At 55.1% G+C, this 21,759-nt stretch overlaps 1 protein-coding gene across 1 annotated transcript in view; it reads left to right on the top strand.

Annotated features, from left to right (window-relative positions):
• Positions 1 to 4,735, top strand: part of CRISPLD2 (cysteine rich secretory protein LCCL domain containing 2) — a gene marked incomplete at both ends in the record, with an annotated part of 45,611 nt that extends 40,876 nt beyond the window's left edge. The window contains one exon of the mRNA XM_080703452.1: positions 4,681 to 4,735. Within this exon, the coding sequence (XP_080559578.1) occupies positions 4,681 to 4,735 (55 nt within the window). The remainder of the gene's footprint in view (positions 1 to 4,680) is intronic.
• Positions 4,736 to 21,759: the final 17,024 nt, after the last annotated feature.

Here is a 21,759-nt window from a genome sequence, read left to right as displayed (position 1 = left end):
TCTGGAAAGAACATCTTTGCACAAGCGTGCGCACTTCCTGTGGATTTCCTTAGGCAACTTCCTTTTTTTGGGTCTGGGGATGGAACCCAGGGCCATTTGAGCTCCGAGCTACACCCCCAGCCAGAGTCTGAGGGCCAGACTTGGGAGGCGGGCAGGAAGATTGTCGGCAATTGGCCAACTCAGTCACTAATTGGACACGGCCGGCCTCAGTGCGCGCATCTCTGGAGCTTAGGAAGCTCTTGGGCGTCTGCACACTGGGGCCTGGGGGTTCTTAGCCCGAGGCAGCAGATGGGACCAGCAGCAGGTGTGGACGGCTGCACACCAACACCTGGCTGGTGGTGAGGACGGATGTGTGCCCGGCGCCCTCAGGTGGACGGGCGTTTGAAGGGCGCCTTGTGGGTCCTGCGAGATTGCCGGCCCCTTGGGCTGCACTCTCCTCTGGGCAGTAGGACAAAAGGCTCTTTGGTCAGGGTTATTGGGCTCTGTGAATGTGACCCCATCTGGGCAGCTTCCGGCCCCCCAGGAGGTCAGGAGGCCATCCAGGGCTTCAGAGCCCTGGTCATCGTCCCTGCGTGGCTGGCCCAGGAGCTCGCCGGCCTGCACACTTCTCCTGGACCCTTCATCAGGGCTGAGGAGCCAGGGAAATCTTTTTTTTTTGGGGGGGGGAGGGTCTGGGGATGGAATCCAGGGGCATTTGGCCTCTGGGCTATACCCCCTGCCCTATTTTTTATTCTTTATTTTGAAACAGGGTCTCACTGAGTTGCAGAGGCCTCACTAAGTAGCTGAGGCTGTCTGTGAACCGCGATCCTCCTGTCTCAGCCTCCCAAATGCTGGGATTGCAAGTGTGTGCCACCACACCCGGCTCAGCCAGGGAAATCTTATAGTCCCCAAACCTGAGCAAGGCCCTGACACTCTGAGCTGTCCAGAAACCGCAGTGCAGCTGGCTGAGCCGGGCAGTTTGTCACGGAGTCCCCCGGCCCGCGTTCTGCCGTGCCTTGGCTCTCGGCTTCTCTGCCCGGCACCATCTCTCTGAGCTCGCCCGTCTGATGTGCGCTTACAGAGTTCAATCCCGGGGTAGCCGAGAGCGCAGCGCCGCGTAAGCAAAGACGGAAAATCAGCCAGGAATTCCAAGCAGCCGCCCCGGAGGACTGCAGATCTTCCCAGCCTGCCAGGCGGGGCCATCTGGCCAGTCCAGAGGTCAAGTCCAAGCTGGGGCCGCCTGTGCTGAGCGGGCCCCAGGAAAGCCATGCATGTAAGTCCCCACTCAGCCATTAACCTTGTGCTCAGAGCGTGGATCAGAACGCTATCTGGAGGTTCTCCCACCTTCAACTGGCTGAGAACAGAAAACTCAGGGCTTGTGGGCCGGGCCGCCTCGCACGCTGCCCCTGGGAGCTGTCAGATGCTGGGACCTTTATCACAGGCAGATTAGCAGCTGCCAAGACCACAGTGTATCTGAGCTTGGACCTAGCAGTCCTCCTCCTCAGAGCTTTTGTCCTTAGGACTCATATACAGGTGCAAAAATTCCCCAGCCAATGATGACCTCGTTTTCCAAAGCAAATGACTACTAAGAACTAAATATTCATGCCGGGCATGGCGGCGCACGCTTGTAATCCCTGTGCTTGGGAGGCAGAGACAGGAGGATCGTGCAGGTTCAAAGCCAGCCTCAGCTGGTTTAAGAGGCCCTGTTTCCAAATAAAATATTAAAAAATAGGTCTGGGAGTGTAGCCCAGAGGTAGAAGGCCCCTGGGTTCCATCCCCAGTACCAAAAAAACCAAAAACCTAAATATTCATCCTTAGAGATCCAGATAAATGTGACACAATATTAAAACCCAATGGAATATGATACAGCAGAAAAAAAGATTGGGAAGTTATTTACATACAGAGAAAGAAAAGAGATATGTTATTAAGCAAAAAAGAGGAAAGTGCAGGTAAATATTCTATGTGGCTTGAATGTAGTAGAATGCATACAGGGTTTGTGTGAACCCCGTGAGTGGTGGCAAAATATGTGGAATTATTAATTATTATCAATGGCCCTTGGGGAGAATGTGGAATAAAAAGAAAGGGTGTGGGGGGTTGTGCCTTCAAAATTTAGAGCAAGGTACAGGATCACCTGTTAAAAAGCACAGCTAGGATTATTCTTTTCCACTTTAATTTTGATATGGATATGTACTGCTAGCTCTGTATTTATTATAAAAACTATGAAGCTGGACCTTTGCTTGTGTCAAATATAAAAACTAACTCCGAGTCAAGGTGCAGTGTCGCACGCACGCCTGCAATCTAAGTACTTGGGAGGCGGAGACGGGAGAATTGCGGGTTCAAAACCAGCCCGAGCAACTGTTTCAAAATACAAAGTAAAATAGAGCCGGGCTGTGGCTCAGAGGTAACCCTCCTGGATTCAACCCCCAGTGCCACGCACAAACTCAAAAGGGCTAAAAATGATAAAACTCTTAGAAAAAATATGTGATCTTGAATCAAGCAATTCTCTCTTTTATATAATGCTAACAGCATAAACTCTAAGTGAGATGATAAATTGACTGATTGGGCTTTGCTACCATTTAAAATGTGTAGACCTTAAAAGACACCATTAAGAAAATTAAAAGAACAGGCGTGGTGGCACATGCCTGTGATCCTGGTACTTGGGAGGCTGGGATAGAAGGAGCGCAGATTCGATCTTGACAGAGCCCTCTGCAACTTGACAAAGCCCTCTGCAACTTAGTGAGACCATGTTTTGAAATAAAAGCATAAATAGGGCTGGGGGCGTAGCTCAGTACCAAAAAATAATAAATAATAAAAGAGCGGCAAGAGAAGAAAGAAAGAAAGGAAAATGACATGCCAAAGACTGGGAGAAATTTTTACAAACTATATATTTGATAAAGGATCCTCTCTGTCTGTGTGTATGTGTGTAGGATTATATATACATCTTTTTTAAAGCTGGGAATTTGACCTGGGTCGTTCTACCGCGAGCTGCATCCCCAGCCCTTTTCCATTTTCCATTCAAGTCAGGGTCTTGCTAAGTTGCCGAGGCGGGCCTCAAACTTGACATCCTCCTGCCTCGGCCTCGAGTCACTGGGCTGGATTATGGGAGTGCCCCGTTATGCCCCGCTGTAGACAGACTCTTAAAACTCAGTAGTGAGGCAAACCAGAGAAGGATTAGGAGCGTCCTCTGAGCGGGCAGTTCTCCAGTGAGGACAGAGGTGGCTGAGACGCACGTGGAAAGGCGCCCTGGGGTGTGGGTCGCCGGGAAATGCAAGCTCAAACCACGGTCAGACCCGCTGCGTCCGCGGGCACGGCGCGAGAGGGACAGAATGAGCTACGCTGTGCAAAGCCGGGATGCTCATGCCCTGCCGGCGGGACCGTACGTGGTACAGCCACCGCAGAAACTGGCTTGACAGACTTCAAAAAGCTAAACGAACATTTAAGATAGAAACCAGCGATCTAGCTTCTTGGTATGTGCTCCAAAGAGAGAAAATATCTGTTTGCATAAAAACTCATGGTTGAGCCGGGCGTGGTGGCGCATGCTTGTAATCCCAGTCCTTGGGAGGCTGAGACAGGAGGATCGTGGTTCACGGCCATCCTCGGCTATTTAGTGAGGCCCTCTGCAACTCAGTGAGACCCTGTTTCAAAATAAAGAATAAAAAACAGGGCTGGGGGTGGAGCTCAGAGGTAGATGCTCCTGGGTTCCATCCCCAGGACCACACACACATACGAAAAAAGACAAACTCACAGCTGAATGCTCTTACCGGTTTTATTCCCAAGAGCTAGAAAATGGGAAGGATGAGAATGTGGTGCCATCAGTGGAGGAATGGGCAAACCAGATGCCATCTCTCCAGCCAGTGGAGTATTACTCAGCCATAAAAAGGAGTGATTGTTCTGATTCATCTACGTCATCTCTGACGTCATCTCTGACATCCATGAGCCTCCAACAGCCTGTGTGCGGCAGAGCCAGGTGCAGAACAATACACACGTGTTGCGTGGTCTTGTGTTTGTGACGTGTTTGGGACAGGCAGGACGGAAGCCTCGGCGGTGGCCGGGTGAGGATGTGAAGGGACACGGAGGGGCTTGGGGCTGTCGTGCTGATTTACAGCCGGATCGTTGCACAACCCTATAAAACCTTCAAGTTACCGACTTGTACTCATAGGAAGGTTGGGTTTCATTGTTCTCATTCTATGACACTGTTAAGAAGGGAAACGCCTTTGGTTAGCTAAGGATTCAGCTCCTCGGAGGGGCGGCGTGGCTAGCCGTGCGACCCTGGTTCAGTACCTGGGTTTCTGCTCCTGTACACCAGGGACAGTGGCAGTAGCCCCGCCTGGGGAGGGCGTGAGGTGCGGGTGGGCGCTGGGCCAGGCGGCACGGAGAGCCCGTGGGGTACCGGCCCGTGCATCGGCCTCCGGGCCCGTGAGCCCCTCGGCTAGGCGGCCGTGATCCGGTTGGCAGGTGGTGAGGAATGCAAGCAGAGGTTTTAGAAGCTGTGTCCCATCCGAAGGGCCGCGCCCGTCAATCTCTGAGTTAAAAGAAAATTGCTTAACAACCTTGACCTAGATTTAGACCGACGCACATCTGCGGAGGAAACGGGGCCGGCCAGCTGTCCCTGACTGCGCTGGCCAGCTGCGGGGCGTCCGCTGGGCCTGGGCCCTCGCTCCCACCCAGCTGTCAGTAACACGGCTCTCCCTTCTCTTCCAGCCTGAGCACGCCCCGGGACGGAAAGGCCTTCCGGATCTTTGCGGTCCGGCAGTGAGCGCCCGGCGCCGTGCGGAGGGGCGTCTTCGGCAGTGCTGCGGGGTTGCGTTTGTATTTTTGTCTCTGGGGGTGGGGGTGGGGGGATACAGAGGGTCAGGAAACTTCCCGTGAACAGAGCACCCCTCTGTGGCCTCGGCGAGGGGGACGCTCATCCCTGCGCTGTTGCCGGATGGCATCCCCAGGACCTTGGCTGGACAACGGTGCCCAGGCCCGACCTCGGTATCCTCTCCCCTTGAGAGAGCTCCTCCATTTCTCAAAGGGGACTGTCACCAAGACCGTCCCTGCCACGCGTTCTCCTGTGGGGAGCGGCCCAGGATTCCATCCCCCAGAGAACAGAGGAGTGAGAGCTGGAAGTGGTGTCCCCTTGGGCGTGGAAAGAGGCCCTGGGGACAGGTGCAGGGCAGGTGTCAGGAACTAGTAGAAACTAGTTATTTAAAAATAAAAACCACAGTCCGTCCCTGCCAGTGGAGGAAATGGGTTTAGTGTTTGCTGGTCAGACAAATGGGCTGGCGGTGTCCCGGCCCGTGTCCTCCCTCTCCGTGGCTCATGGCCACCTGCGTGTGGCTTGTACTCAGCAGTGCTGAGAACTCGGGCTTCCGCAGGAACTCCCGAGCTCCGTCTTGTCTTCATCCTTACTTTTGTCCACGTGGCCCGTCTGTCTATCTTCTGTCGTGACCTTTGGTCTCATTGAGGACTGATCAATCAAGACCCTGTCCTTACCCCCTCCCCATTGTGGCTCAGGCCCACCCTGGGCTGGTTGAGGGGTCAGCATTCACACCCAGGCTTGGCTTTGCAAGCGATTCTGATTGAAGCCCACTTTTTCTTAACTCCTGATTGCGGACGGCCCCACGGAGATGTCTGAGAACAGCCAGAGAGGGGCCGCTTTTCAAAAACGGCCGTTAAACAACGTCCGGATTCCCTGTGCCTTTCTCAGCCGACCCCTTTTTTTTTTTCTTTTTTTCCTGGTGGTACTGGGGGTGGAACCCAGAGGTTTTCTACCTCCGGGCTATACTCCCAGACCTACTTTATATTTTATTTGGAAACAGGGTCTCACTAAGTTGCTGAGAGCCTCACTAAGTAGCTGAGGCTGGCTTTGAACCCGTGCGATCCTCCTGTCTCAGCCTCCCAAGTGTGGGGATTACAAGTGACCCATTTTTTATTTTTAGTAGTGGGAGCCATGGGTTCCTGGGTACATTCCTCAGCGAGGTTAGCGGCTCCGCTTGTGGCCACAAAACCCTCCTCTGGTGTCAGAGCAGCAAGAGACAGCAACACGCTGGCAGGGCTTCTCTTCCTGTTTTTGTGGGCCGGGGCCTGCCAGAGGTTCCTGAGGCTCAGGGGTGCGGTGTGCCCTGGCTCTGTGGCGTGTACGAGTTCTCCATAAGCCCAGACCAGAACCCCTCGGTGAAATGAAATACCCCTTTGCAAACAGCGTTTCCCTGCAGGAGGTGAAATTCCACCCTCCGCCGCCAGCCTGGGCAGCACACCGCTTCCGTGAGCGCTGGCTTCAGATTTTGACTGTGCTCTCCATGCAAAGACTTCTTAGGCAGAAAAACTAGCAGAAAGGGAAGAAATGAACCTCGTCTGAACTCCCCTGGGGGGCCCAAGGTAGCACCTGTTTTTGTTCAATTTCGTCCCCAAATCTGAAGATTACGAGCTTAAAAAGAAAACTTGGGGAATTCATGAAAGCCTTAGCTGGGCTTGGCTCGGCTCAGCCCCTGGGCGTCTCTCTGTGCGCTGCGGGCTGCAGTAGCTATGAGAGGCCGTCCTCCAGCCCCGCGCAGCGGAGCGGGGCTAGGTCAGCCGGTCAGGTAGAGGGTCCAGTTGCCACCTGGGAACCTTGGGGGTGCGGGGGTCTGTGCTGCCGGACGCGGGCTGCACCCCCAGCCTGCCTGGTTATGGTGTGGTCTACGCTGCAGGAGAATCAGATCCCTCCCTGGGTTTAGAGTTAGTCCAGGAGAACCATTGGGTTTGCTTGTGGAAAATCATGGCCTGAGTCGGCTCCATCTTTTTAAAACAGTCCCCGGGTTGGTTTCTTGGTGGCTTCTTACCAGCCTTCCTGACTCCAGACTGGTGGCTTTCTCCTCCTCACCAGCGATTTTTTATTTTTTTGAGAGGGGGAGCAGGGGGCTGAGGATTGAACCCAGGGGCCTTCTACCTCTGAGCTACACCCCCAGCCCTATTTTTATTTTTTATTTGGAGACAGGGTCTTGGGAGGTTGCTGAGGGCCTCACTTTGCGGAGGCTGTCCTTGGACCTGTGATCCTTCTGTCTCAGCCTCCCAGGTGTTAGGATTACAGGCACATGCCACCATGCCTGGCTCTCACCAGCATTTTGAAACTGGAGCCTCTTGTTTCGTCAATGGGAACAAAACTACAAGTTGTACACCTTGTAATCGGGGATGGCCGCTGACAAGTTGTGGCGACGGTGCCCAGGCTGTCGCCCCTTACCAGGGATACAGAGATGGCGCCGAGCCCACTGGGTTCCTGGCCCGCGGGATGTCCCCGGGTCCCCCCTCACCTTAAGAAGGGTACGCTGGGTTTTCATTTTACCTGTAGGCTCACAGCCCGCAGTTTACATGTGTGCTTTTTTTCTATGAAAAATGATGTATTTTACTATTTCCTGTGTACAAAAGTTGGTTGTAAGTGTTGTTTGTGCGTCGTGTGAACAGGGGCCGCACTGGTTGTCGCTATTGTTCCAATAAAACCAGTCTGATTTCTAAAATGTCTCGGTAACGTATCTTTTACGGACAAACCCGTGGGGTCTGGGACATAAACGCCCCAGCGCTCCCCTCGGGCTCGCGGGCGCTCCGGGTCTGTCCCGGCAGTGGGTACAGAAGGAGCTGTCCCTGCCAGGGTGACTGCAGTGAGCGGGGCGGCCCGGCTCTGCGTTCCTCGCCAGCGCCTGTGGTGAGCGCACGCTCCTGTCTCCGCTCTGTCAGCTCGGGCTACCGGGACAAATCCCACAGGCGGTGTGGCTTAAACAGCGGCGCTCCTGGCCCACCGTGCTGGAGATGGAGCCAGGAGACGGGCCGTAGGAGGACTGGCTTCCTCGAGGCCCTCTGCGGGTCTGCAGATGGCCACCTTCTAGTGGCGGCTCCCTCCCCCTTATCACAGCCCGCCATGACCCATTGAAGCCTATTTCTCTCCTTGTGAGCCCCGCACCCAGATACGCTCACCTCGGGGGTCCAGTGGAGGAGTTTGCAGGGAGCAGAGACTTTTCTCCCAGCACAGAAAAAGCCCCGGCCATCTTCCTGCCTCCGGAGATCCTACGGCCCGGGGCCGCGCCACCCAGCGCCCAAATGGCCCAGTCTCCGGCATGGCGCTCCCCGGTGTCCCTGGACAGGCGAGGGGCACAAAGCGCGGTGTGATTCGGGCTTGGGCGCCCCTGACGTGGGGCGGGAGCGCAGACCTGGGGGCCGGGGCCTCGCTCGATGCTGCCCTTTCTGAGCTCGGGCCACCCTTGTACACGGTGGAAACTCATCCCAGCGTATACAGACAAAACGAGGGGAGCGTTTGTCAAGAAGGGCGCGGCGCCCCGTCTCCTGTGTGTGAGGATCGTGGCGGCTACTTTAGGGGGTCACTGTGGGTCCGCTGAGGAAATACAGTGGTGGTCATGACTCTTAAAGCATCTGGGAGGCTGGCACATGAGAACGGCTGGGTACCGGTGGTTACTCACTCCGATCGGGGTTTTAACCTTAAGTTCTCTAGTCTGGGGGTCCTCCTCTGAAGCCCTCCCCTCCCTCCACCTCCCTCTGCTCCTGCTGAACTGACGGCTACTTCAGGAAGGAGCCAGAGCAGAAGAGTCACTTTCAGCTTTTGAGTTTATCTTCTATTTTAGTACTGAGGACTGGGGCACTCGACCTCCGAGCTACACCCCCAGCCCTTTTTTTATTCTTTATTTTGAAACACCTGTGATCCTCCCATCTCAGCTTCAGTACTGGGATTCCGGGCATGCCGCCACCGGCAGAGTTTGAATCCCTTAACCGTCTTTGCTATTTGCTTTTTTAACTTTTTTTTAAAACTTTTTATTTTTCAGACTTGCAGAACAGTTGCAAAGATAGCGATGAATTCCCACATGCCCTTGCGCGGCACCCCAGACAGGAACATGGTAGCACATTTGCTGATCGTTTTCTTTCTTTCTCGATCTCCTTTTTTCTTTGCAACTTATGTAAGAGGAACATGTAGACAAGGGAGCCCCCTCCCCGCATGCTCCAGCGTGCGCTCCCTGGGGTCCAGCCAGCAGCCTCTCACTAGGGGTGAGACTCAGAAACGGTCCCCACAGGAACATAGATCTTATCTATAGGCCTCACTCGGAGTCACCTCTGAGCTACACCAGTAGCCCTGATTTTTGTTTGTTTGTTTGGGTCTGGCTGGAAACTTCGACAGCTTGTGGAGGCTGGTCTTGAACCTGGGATCCTCCCACCTCAGCCTCCCAAGTACTAGGCTTACCATGTGCCCCCATGCCTGGCTTGCTCCTCAGCATCCTAGAATCGGGAGGAGTTCACGTTCCCCTTTGGTGATGTCGACATATTTCCTGGCTTAGTGGCTCTGCAGAATGTGTCTCGCGTCGACCTTGCCACGCTCTTCACGGCAAGAGTGAGGCGGCGCGGGGCCGGGACACCACAGAGGGGACGCCGCGTCCTTCTGTGCGTCAGACGCGGACGCCCAGCTGTGTCGAGTCACTGGGTTAAGGAGTCCCAGATGTCTCTATGGCGAAGCTGCTAGGGTTTAAATGAATTGTCTGTCGTCTTGTGCACAGAAATGCTAAGACCGGCGAGTACCCGCTGGTCCGGCCCCGCTCGAGTCTTGCCGGAAACAAGTATCCGGTGGTGTTTGGCCGGCCGCGGCTTTTCTAGTCCCGCTCCCCGCCACGTTCGTGAGCTGGCGTGGTGCGGCGGGGAAACCGTTCCCTTCCCCTGTGTGCGCACGGGAGGTACAGACTGCATACGCACAAACACACGTCCGCATTCATTTTTTTCTTCTTTTCTATTGTGGTGCTGGGGCTTGAGCCTAGGGGTGTTCTACCTCCGAGCCTAGGGGTGTTCTACCTCCGAGCCTAGGGGTGTTCTACCTCCGAGCTGAGCTACGGCCTCCTCCCCAGCCCTTTTTTATTTTCATTTTGAACTAGCCTCACTAAGTTGCTGAGGCTGGCATCCATCCGGGGATCTTCCTGTCTCACCTTCCCAAGTACTGGAGTTACGGGTGATCACTACCATGTCCCGCCATCTGTCAGCATCCTTTTTTTCTTTTCCTTTTTGTTGTTTTTGGTACTAGGGATTGAGCCCAGGGGCAAATCGAAGCCATGCTTTCTCTTAGTTTAGACATTCCCCCTTCAAGGGGTGTGTGTGAACAGCAGTACCCACCGGGATGGCCGCCTCCACCTGTCTGGCCTCGCCCTGGCTCCCGCCCCCGCCCCACAGGTACAGTGTGGATGCCCACCTGGACCCACAGGTGGTGCAGCCGAGGTCGTGCAGGTAAGAGGCAGAACCAAGACCCTGGGCACTGCCGAGCCGCCCCAGGGACCCAGCTCCCCTGTGTGACGGGGCTGGTGTCCTGGGACGCACAGGCCTGGCTTGCAGGGACGCCCAGGTGTGGAGCAAGACGAGGCGCCACGGCCACGGTGAGGCCCAGCTCGGCCACTCCGGGCCTGTGTTCTCCATGCGGTAATCCCCAAACTACCGAACACAGCTTAGGGGAGGAAGGTTATTTGCTCACAGTTTCTTGGAGATTTCAGAGTTCAACCCATGTGCGGCTGGCTCTGTGGAGCTCAGGTTGTGGCAGCAGGAAGTAGAGAGGGGGAGAGAGAGAGCCAGGCCCTGCTCTCCCCTCCCGGAGGCCAGAAAGCCAGAGAGAGCAGGCTGGGGATTCCAAGACACAGGCGCGGTGCCCAAGGCCACGGCCCCGGGACCGCGCACCCCTGCCTAGGCGACCCTCCGGTGAATTCATTACAATGAGCTCATCTACTGAGGAGATTAGAACCCCCTGGCTCAGCGCTAGTAAGTGAGCTCTTGGGGTCATTCCACCTTCAACATCACCCCGTGACCTTAGGCCCCGGCCCCTCCAGCTCCGAGCCCTGCCGCCGCCGCCGCTGAGCAGGCCCAGCCCCGGTCTGTGCCTGACCTACTTTGTCGCGCTGGCAATGAGCAGCCGGTGCTGAGCAGCCAGGTCCAAGTGTCCGGTCGGGCCAGCTCCTTCCCTTCCAGGCCGCGTGGGCTGGTTTTCCTCTTGTGGTTTTGCCAAAGGTCAGAGGAACAAGCCCCGCCCCTGCCACTTAGTAAGAGGAGTTTCAGCAGAGAGGGGCGCTCCCCCAGGGCGACCTCATTCCCAATGGCTCACGCCCCTGCCTGTGTGGTCTCTGCAGCGCCCCCAGAGTTTTCGGACCTGACCCTGCGGCGTGGCCAAGGGCAGCGAGGTGCAGGCGTGCGTCAGGCTGGGGTCACGGAACCCAAATCCCAACTGGAAGACAGGGATCCCCGTGAATCACTACGGCGCCCGGCCGTTCACGGCTGTGGTCAGCGCGTTCTCATCCCCTCTGCGGCAAGTGCGGGTTTAGAGCACAGGCCCTGGGCTCGGCAGGAGATCGAGCGGGTCCCTGAAGCACCCGATTCCTATTCCAGGGTGGTATTAGTCAGAGCAGACACAGTTCCAGAAATTCCTGGCAAATAACAGTGACAGTTGGCGGCATGCCACGCCTTGAACTGGGGACGGTGGGCGAAGAGGAGAAGGCTTCCTGGAGGAGGAGTCTGCAGTCTGTCCCCGTGCAGTGGACAGCCACTGAGGTGCCATCGGGGGGACTGGCCAGTGTGCATCCTGAAGGCTGGGCCTGGGCGGGGACTGGAGGACACACGGGGAGCCCGGGCCAGGCGCAGGCTGCGGCGGCTTGGATTTGGTGTGGCCTTCCTTGGAGGGAAGACCTTGGTGGGGCACTGAGGAGGCCATCCTGACTTGGGGGCACACGGGCTTTGGGGTGGGGGGAGAAGCCAGGGAAACTGCCCCTCAGTGTCTGTTTAGGTAACTGCGGTGTCAAGTCAGCTAAGTCTAGGTGGGAGAAGGAGATAGAAAAATCTGTGCAGCTGGGCACCGGGGCGCACACCTGTAAATCCCAGAACCTGGGAGGCTGAGGCAGGAGTCTCACAGGTTCGAGGCCAGCCTGAGCAACTCAGCAGGACCTTGTTTCAAAAGAAAAAAAAGAAAAAGAAAAAGAGCTGGGGATGCAGCTTGGAGGCGGAATGCCCCGGGTTTAACCCTCAGTAACACACAAACACACACTCACACTCACACACACACACCCGTCAGGGCCAGAAGTCTCTCCAGAACGCTACCACCCCCACCGCCCAGAGGCTCAGCGCTGAGCAAAGGACTCGCGGCGGCTCTGCTGCGAGAGCCCAGCGCCACGGTGGCCACGGAAGCCGCGGTGCTGTCCTGGCAGCAGCGGTCACAGCGGAGGGCGGCCTCTGGGTGGGGCCCGGCAGCAGCCATGTTGATGGCCGCCGTGTTGCGAGGACAGTAACTCAGGTTATAGCAGTCACCGCAGGACTAATAATACTAAGACTAGTCGGGTGCGGTGGTGCGCGCCTATAATCCCAGTGCTTGGGAGGCTGAGACGGGAGGCGTGCAGGTTCAAGGCCAGCCTCCGCAACTTAGCAAGAGTCTTAGCACCCGAGCAGGTCCCTATTTCAAGATAGTAAAAGAAAGGGCTGGGAGTATAGCTCAGAAGTAGAACGCCCCTGAGTTCAATCCCCAGTGCCACGCACACAAAATAGCAAAGACAAACTCACTATTTTTTTTGGGGGGGGGACTGGGGATGGAACCCAGGGGCGTTCTACCTCTGAGCTATGCCCCCGGTCCTATTTTTTATTCTTTATTTTGAAAAAGGGTCTCACTGAGTTGCAAAGGGCCTCACTAAGCACCTGAGGCTGGCCGCGAACCGTGACCCTCCTGTCTCAGCCTCCCGAATGCTGGGATGACGAGCGTGCGCCACCACGCCCGGCCAACTCTCACTATTAATGAGGACACCAGCTATGATGGTGGCCGCCATTCACGGCACCACAGCTGCAAAGATCCTTTCAAGCTCCCCTCTCGGCAGTGGCGCTGTCCGTGCATACAAACACATATTCATTCAACACACACATGCACGCAGCCCCTGCCAGGTGCCGGGTGCTCTGCTGACCCCGAGGACCACATAAGAAGGGCATCGCTGGGCCGGGGCCGCCCCACCCTGCCCAGCCTACGGAACGCTCAGTCTGTTCTTGGCCCCTAAATGAATCTATCCTCCAACCTTCCCCTCCAGACCAGTTACATAAATGTTCCCCGAGGCTTGGAAACTCCCGATGTCCCTGTGGCCCGCCCACCAGTGCTCCCGGGATGTCAGCCACGGTCCCCTCCGGGACGAGGCGCAGCTGTCAGGAAGGCCGCGCCTCCCAGGGCAGCCTCTGAGCTCCTGGCTGGAGGCGGAGCTGGGTCCCTGTGACCCTGAACATCTGGGCCCCGGCCTCGGAACAAGGGGCCGTTGTCCCTCCGTTGCTGCCTGGGCGCGTTCCTGGTGCCCGGGACGCCCTCCCGGGCCCACCCGGGAAGCCCGTGATGCTGCTCAGAGGGCCGGAGAGCCTGGCGCGGGCCGCACTGGTAGAGATGGCCCGTAGACTGATGAATATTCAAACATGTATTAATTAGTGTCCGTGGGATGGCATATTACTATAAACTGGGGGCTGAAAACCACAGAAATGTCTTCTCTCCCGGCGTGGGAGGCTGAGGTCTGAGCCGGGCATGGAGGACTCTGGGCGGGAACCTCCAGCGGCCCTTGGCTGGGGTCTCTGCCTTCAACTTCAGGTTGGAGAGGGAGATAGAAGAATCTGTGCGGCTGGGCACCGGTGGCGCACACCTGTAATTCCCAGAACCTGGGAGGCTGAGGCAGGAGTCTCGCAGGTTCGAGGCCAGCCTGAGCAACTTAGCAAAACCTTGTTTCAAAAGAAAAAAGAAAAAAAGAAAAAGAGTCGGGGATGCTCCTCTGTGTCTGCTCACTGCTCTTCTTCCCATTTATCTGTTTATTTATTTTATCTAGTGGTGTTGGGGATTGGACCCAGGGATATCCTACTTCCAAGCTACACCCGCAACCCTATTTTAAATTTTTATTTTAAAATGGGGGTCTCATTAACTTGATGAAAAATCTCACTACTTGCTGAGGCTGTCCTTGAACTTGCAACCCTCCTGTCTCTGCCTCCCAAGTACTGGGATTACAGGTGTGCACCACCATGCCCAGCTCTCCAGCTTTATTGTTTGTTTATTTATTTATTTTTGTGTGTGGTTTTTTTGGGGGGGAGTTACTGGTAATTGGACCCGGGGACTTTCTACCTCTGAGCTATGCCCCCAGCCTAATCTTTATTTTTTATTTGGAAACAGGGTCTTACTAAGTTGTGGAGAGCCTTGCAAAGTTACCGAGACTGGCTTTGAACCTGTGATCCTCCTGTCTCTGCCTCCCAAGTACTGGGATTCCAGGTGTGTGCCACCACACCTGGCCCCCTCTGTCTCTTATAAGACGCTCACCACTGGATTTCAGGCCACCCCCATCCAGGCTGATCTCATCTTAAAATTTCTCACTGCACCTGCAAAGATTCTCTTACAAATGAGGTTACATTTATGGATTTGGGGGGCTAGGATGTGTACATGTCTTTTTTTTTTCACGGTACTGGAGATGGAACCCAGGGGCATTCTACCTCCAAGCTACACCCCCGGCCCTATTTTTTCTTTCTTTCTTTCCTTCTTTCTTTCTTTCTTTCTTTCTTTCTTTCTTTCTTTCTTTCTTTCTGGTGGTACTGGGGTTCCTAGAAACCCTTCTACCTCTGGGCTACACTCCCAGACCTACATTATACTTCTTTTATTTGGAAACAGGTTCTGTTAAGCCAGTGCAGCTGGCTTCAAACCTGCGCGATCCTCCTGTCTCTGCCTCCCAAGTGCGGGGATTACAAGCGTGCGCCACCACGCCCGGCTTATTCTATTTTTAAACAGGCTCTCACTGGGTTGCAAAGGGCCTAAGTAACTGAGGCTGGCCGCGAACTGAGATCTTCCTGTCTCAGCCTCCCAAATGCTGGGATTACAAGCCTGCGCCCCCACACCTGGCTGGACATATCTTTTTGTAGCTTGCTGTTCAACCTGCTACATATTATATATTATAAACTAATAGAATAAGAACCAGCCTTGAAGAGACAGGAAAGAACCTGGAATTCCATCCCTCTTGGCTCCTCTCTGGGTGGGCGGGCCTCGCCCACAGCCAAGCCCAGCAGCCAGTTAAGCGGTGAAGCTCCTGCCTCTGGCACTGCCTGTGAGTTCGCAGTCTCCGCTCTCTGGTGGCCCCTCTCCTGCCTCCTGGCCTCCCTCCGCCTCCTGGCCTCTCCTCCCTGGCTCCTTTTCTGCTCCCTGTGGTCTGGCCCAGCCCTGGGCCTCCTCTTTTCCATCAGACTCACTCTGGCCTTGGGAGTCACCTCTTCCCTGGCTGGAGGGGGCACCGGCTGCTGGGACCCCCACCCTGTCTTGGGCTCTTGCATCTCCCCGGCCACAGGCCGTCTCTGTACTGAGCTGCGTGGCTTTGAAGTCCCCGCCAGTGCCTCCCATGGCGGAAGGACGGTAGTAGGCGAACTTGGGGGCTGCGGGGCGCTGGGGGGGCACACAGTTACACGTGACATGGAGGATTCAAGCCAGACGCTGGCGTCTGATGAGGCTGGGCCCAGTGTGTGCGCTCAGGTGGACGCCGAGCAGCGCCTCCCTGTCCAGGGACGAGCCGTGGGCTCCGGTCAGCGCCCCCAGGCAAGGACACTGGGGATTTGAAGTTCTTACTAAGGTGCACATGGCTGATAGCAGATGGGTCCCAGGAGAGGGAGTGTGAGCGCCCTGGCTCTGGGGTCAGGGAGCAGGGCCCCCGCTTCAGCCAGCTCTCAAAGGAGGCTGTGCGGATCGGCCCGCCGCCAGGGGGCAGCAGAGCGCCAGGGACCAACGCACGGTATGGGGGAGCCTGGAACCAGGCGGGGTCCAGGGGCCCCCCAAAAGCAACGCCCTCACTTCTCAAAGGCCTTTTGCCAAGTAGAGATGGAGGCACCTTACCTGTTATCCAAGACGGTGCTAGGTGCAGACCCGTCACCTGGGCTCTGCGCCTCAGGGCTGGTGGGTCCCAAAGCAGGTGCCCTGGGCCCCCAGCACAGCCTGGCCGGAGGTCTGGAAACGCAGGCGCCAGGCCCCGGTCCTGCAGGGGCGCCAGGAGCGGGAGTGACTGCTGGTGGACGGGGTGTCTCTGGGGTGTGGTAAAATGTGCAAGACTGATCGTAGTGCTGTTCTCTTACCTACTACACAACACCGAATTGTGCACTTTTTTTTTTTTTTTTTTTTTTTTTTTTACGGTACTGGAGATTGAACCCAGGGGCATTCTACCTCTAAGCCACGCCCCCCACCCCTATCTTTTTATTCTTTATTTTGAAGCAGGGCCTCACTAAGTAGCTACGGCTGGCTGTAAATCTGCGATCTTCCTGACTCAGCTTCCCAAGTACCGGGATTACAAGCGTGTGCCCCCACGTTGGGCTCAAACTGTACACTTTTTATGTGTGTGTGTGTTACTGGGGATGGAGCCCAGGGACATTGTACCTCTGAGCTACACCCCCAGCCCTATTTCTTAGTCTTTTTAATTTTTGAAGCAGGGTCTCACTGAGTTGCAGAGGGCCTCGCTAAGTAGCTGAGGCTGGCCATGAACCGCGATCCTCTGGTCTCCGCCTCCCGAATGCTGGGATGACGAGTGTGCGCCACCATGCCCGGCTCAAATTGTACACTTTTTTTTTTTTTTTGGTGGTACTGGGGTTCCTGGAAGCCCTTCTATCTCCGGACTACACTCCCAGACCTATTTTTACATTTTTATTTGGAAACAGGGTCTCCTAAGCCAGCGCGCGCGCGGCTGGCTTCAAACCTGCGCGATCCTCCTGTCTCTGCCTCCCAAGCGCGGGGATGACAAGCGTGCGCCACCACGCCTGGCCAAATTGTACACTTTTAATGAGCAAATTGTGTGGTGTGCAATTCTATATATCTATTTAAAAACCATTAAAAAATCCATGCTTCCCCCACGAAATCCTCTAAATCTATTTTTACTGTTAATGAGGGAATAGGGCTGTCTCCCATGAACATTTTAGTATTTCCCCAATTAATTCCTAAGCAAAAACGTTTAGAAAGCTGCTGGTTTGTGTCCAACGCTCGGTCCTGGGCCTGCTTTGTTGGGTGTCTGGGCCTTTAACACGACAAAGCAGAGCTATGCGTCCAATCATGAACCTTATTTTTTTTGTCCTGGGGATTGAACCCAGGGGTGTTCTGCCTCTGAGCTACACTCCAGCTCTATTTTATTTTGTATTTTGAGACAGGGTCTTGCTAAATTGCTTAGGCTGGCCTCAAACCAGCAATCCTCCAGGTGCAGTCTCCCAAGTACTGGGATTACAGGTATGTGCTACCACGCCCGGCTTGTGGACTTTTTTTTAAAAAAGGCCACAATTTTTGTGGTTGAATTTGTCTGTAAACACTGTATAGTCCAAGAAGATGTGTGTGGTGGTACTCACCTGTAATCCCAGTTTTTGGGAGGCTGAGACAGAAGGATCGCAGCCTCAGCAACTTAGTGAGGTCCTGTTTCAAAATAATAACTAAAGAGGGTTGGGGTGTATCTAAGGAGGCAGAACACCCTCAGGTTCAATGCCAAGTACCAAAAAATAAAAACATTACCTACTCCTGGAGGAGGTCGCCCCTTTCCATTTCTTGGGCGGGGTGGGGCGGTTATCTATCACCAGGAAATTCCAGCGGCTTCAGCCCAGAGGGCCGGACATGGATTCCACAGGGCCCTGGAAGGCAGGGCCAGAGGTCTGCGGTGGGGCCTGCCAGGCCTGGGCTCCAGCAGGGCCCCCTCCCTAGGTCTGTGCTGAGCCCCGGGGTTCCAGGGCCCTGTGCAAAGGGAAGTGTCCCCTCCCTGCCTGGCAAGGAGTCAGGGCACAGACAGGACTCCCGGCAGGAGGCTGCGGGCCCTCCCCTGCACGTGGGCCCAGGCTGAGGGTGGGTGGCCCTGGGCCCTCTGCACCTGACCCTGGCACCTCACCTGCACCACCCCAGTGTCCAGCTCCCGCGGAGGCCCCGGCCAGGGTCTCCTCCCCCAAGGAAGGGTGCGGAGCCTCCAGGGCCACTGGCGACCGTCCACCGGCTTTCCTTCCTACCCTGCCTGGCCCCTTCCAGATGCCCGGGCTCATCTCGGCCGACTGTCCTCCCCCTCCCACAGCCTGGCTGCGCCGCCAACCCCGGCTGCAGGGCCCCTGCACAACCTTCCAACCCTGGCCTTGTGAGATGTTTAGCAGGGTGGGCGTGTGGCCAAGCCTCCCTCCTCCTCCAGCCCTCTGGGGGGACAGCTGGGGCTGGCAGACAGGCCACTCTGCCATTTATGTGTTTATATTTGTTTGTTTATTTATTTTCGGGACTGGGGATAGAGCCCAGGGCATTCTACCTCCGAGCCACACCCCTAGCCCTATTTCTTATTCTTTATTTTTGCAGTACTGGGGTTGGAACCCAGGGGCATTCTACCTCCGAGCTGTGCCCCAGCCCTATTTTGTATTCTTTATTTTGAAACAGGGCCTCACTGAGTAGCTGAGGCTGGCCTCGAACTGAGGTCCTCCTGTCTCAGCCTCCTGAATGCTGGGATTACAAGCGTGTGCTACCACACCCGGCGCGCGCGCGTGCGTGCGTGCGTGCGTGCGTGCGTGTGTGTGTGTGTGTGTGTGTGTGTTTAGTACTGGGGATAGAACCCAAAGGCTTTCTACCTCTGGTCTATACTCCCAGACCTATTTTATATTTTATTTGGAAATAGGGTCTCACTAAATTGCTGAGAGCCTCACTAAGTAGCTGCGGCTGGCTTCGTACCTACATGATCCTGCGTCTCAGCCTCCCAAGTATTGGGATTACAAGCGTGCGCCACCATGCCCGGCTCTTATTCTTTATTTTGAAACAGGGTCTCACTGAGTTGCAGAGGGCCTCACTAAGTAGCTGAGGTTGTCCGTGAACCTCAATCCTCCAGTCTCAGCCTCCCAAATGCTGGGATTACAAGTGTGCCACCACTCTCGGCTTTTTATTATTATTATTATTATTATTATTATTATTATTATTTTGAAATAAAGTCTCACTAGGTTGCTGAAGGTCTCACTAAATTGCTGAGGCTGGTCTTGAACCTGAGATCCTCCATTTCAGCCTCTCAGATCCTGGGATCACTGGTGTGCACCGCCATGCCGGCTTCCGCCTGCAGCTGGCGAGCCCTTGAACACCCGAAGCCCTCCCTCCCCCCTCCTCGAGGCTCACGGGTTTCATCTGTGACAGATCGCATTCCCACCCAGCGCTCTCGTCTGGGGATGTCCGTTTCTTCTGGAGTCTCAACTGATTTACGACATACGGTGGGGAGAATCCCTCAGCCTCAAAACTGTTTCCATCTTATAAATAATAACAGCTACCATTTGTAAGTGTAGACAGCGTGGCTGTGCCACACCCAGTGTCAGCCAATGCGCGTTACATGTCAGCCAATGCGCGTTACATCCCTATCCTGGGAGCCGACTACTGTTTCCATTTTATAGATGAAGAAACAGGGCTCAGAGAAGCCAAGTCATTTGGCCAAGGGCGCTCAGCGGGGCTCAAACCCGGACCTCAGCAGGCCAGAGGCGGCCCGTCCGCGGGGACCCTCCCAGCGGCTCCTCCTGGGATCGGCCTTCATTCAATCTCCTGTCTTCTTGTGGGTTTTTTTTCTCCAAATCAAGACCAGTTGCTGTCTTTTGGTTTGGACGGGTCCTCGAGGGACCTCCCCGCGGCAGGAGAGCAGAGGCCTCTCCGGAAAATGGAAATGTGCACGCGGTGTCAAGGGCCGCCGCGGAGATCCGGCCCACGGAGTAACGCCGGAGAACCCGAGAATCTGTGTGGGCAGCTTGAGCCCCACATGGCCTCCAGCCCCTGTAGAAACATTTCCCTCTTCATGTTTGTTTCCATTTTTTTTTTTTTTCCTTGCACAAATTTTCCAGTCCTGGCTTCTGAACGGCTGTTCACGGTCTCATGAGAGCCTGCTTAACCTCTCTGCTGATGTGCCAGGATTGGGAAGAGGCATCCAGACGTATTAAGGTGCTGGTACTGGAAAAGTGCTTTGATAATTTCCAAAGTGTAGAATCTAGCCAGAGCCTAGGTGCTGCGCCGGCGCTCAGGCAGGGAGGGCCTGCCGCGATTACGAGGCAGAGGTCCTCTCTGTCTTTGCCCGTCATTGTAATCATTAACCTATAGCAAAGGCCTTAGAGTCAGCTGAAGCCACTAGCCCTAAAACTACAATAGAGGCAGCCGGTGCCTCAGTTTACCTCCTCTCCTCTGTGTCGGCCTGGACATAGGAAAGGTAAACTGTGTGCGGCTTCAAAGCACCCTAGCTGACGAGCAGCCAATACTGCCCAGTACAACAGAGCCGAGGGCCAGGTGGATTCTTGACCCTTGCACTTTGTACGCGCGCAGTCCGGAGACAAAGAGGCACCGCCTGGCCAAGGAGTAAGTAACTAGCCCATTGCCTTGGTAATGCCGATGAGAGGATACCAATACAAAATCTATTTCAGGGTTAGGGTCCCCAAAAGGGGCCGGAGCTCCATTTTCGGGCTCCCCGGCACGCGGGGCAGCACGCTGCCTTTTCTCTATTTCCTACTGATCTATTTCCTACTGATTTTGTAGTAAAGATTTGTTAAAGCTGCACTGAGCTGCCTGTTAACTTTTCTATTCAACCAACCTTAGTTGAATAAGAAAAAGAACCCCACCATTTCAAACCGTAACACTGACTCAGCTTAATTTATTGATTTTTGTGTGTGTGGTACTGGGGATTGTACCAAGGGGCACTCTGCCTCCAAGCTACACCTTCTGTTTTATTTTAAGATTTTTGTTTGGAAACAAAGTCTTGCTGAGTTGCTGAGGCTGACCTCCAACCTGCGGTCCTCCGGTCTCAGCCTCCCAAGTACTGGGATGACAGACCCGTCCACCACACCCGGCTCACACTTGTCTTTATCCAGAGAAAGTCAAGACTGGTGGGCAGCGTGGTCCCGATGTCTTGTGGCTCCTTTGGGGTTCCCGCTCAGGACTTCAGACTTGGGGGGCCCCTCTGCAGAGTGGCCACAGGCCATTCTGGTATCATGGGCACTCAGAGCTAGTCATCAGGACTCTTGAATTATTAACTGATTCATTTGTATTTATTAACTTATTAAAAGAATAAAATTCAATTCATTTTTAGGTGAATACAACTTATCGTATGTTCTACAAATATATTATCATTTTCTTTCTTTCTTTCTTTCTCTCTTTCTTCTTTCTTTTCTGGGTCTGGGGATGGAACCCAGGGGCATTTGACCTCTGAGCTACACTGCTCAGCCCTACTTTTATTTTGAAACAGGGTCTCACTAAGTTGCAGAGGGCCTCACTAAGTAGCCGAGGCTGTCCGCAAACCACGATCCTGCAGTCTCAGCCTCCCGAATGCTGGGATTACAAGCGTGCGCCACCACGCCCGGCTATATTATCATTTTCTTATACCACAAACCTCAGGCCGGCTGGCTGGGTCTGTCCGGGATCTGTGGAGGCCCAATGCCCAGCTCCCAGTGCCCCAGCCCAGGCGGCCCCAGGGCCCAGGCTGCCTCCTTTCAGCCAAGCACTCCTCCCTCAGAGGCAGAATGCCCCCAGGTTCCATCCCCAGTACCACAAAAAAAAAAAAAAAAAAAAAAAAAAAAGAAGGAAAAGACTGATTTCTTGGATGAATCAGATAAAGTCACAGATGCCGGACTTGGGCAGGGGAGCCGCCTGGCGGTGTGGAGTGCGCTGGGGAGTCCGCTAGCACTCCGTGCCGCCTCTGAGCTGAGATGTGGGGCTGACCAGGCCTTCCAGGGTGACATCTTAAAACCCTGTCCAATGGTGGTCACAGTATTGCAGACCAGGGTCCCCAGGGTCCCCACTCCACACCAATGCGCTCGTCCTGT

Source organism: Muscardinus avellanarius, assembly GCF_963383645.1.
Source record: "Muscardinus avellanarius genome assembly, chromosome: 10".
Lineage (NCBI taxonomy): Eukaryota > Metazoa > Chordata > Mammalia > Rodentia > Gliridae > Muscardinus > Muscardinus avellanarius.
This window is presented reverse-complemented; position numbering and strand designations above follow the sequence as displayed.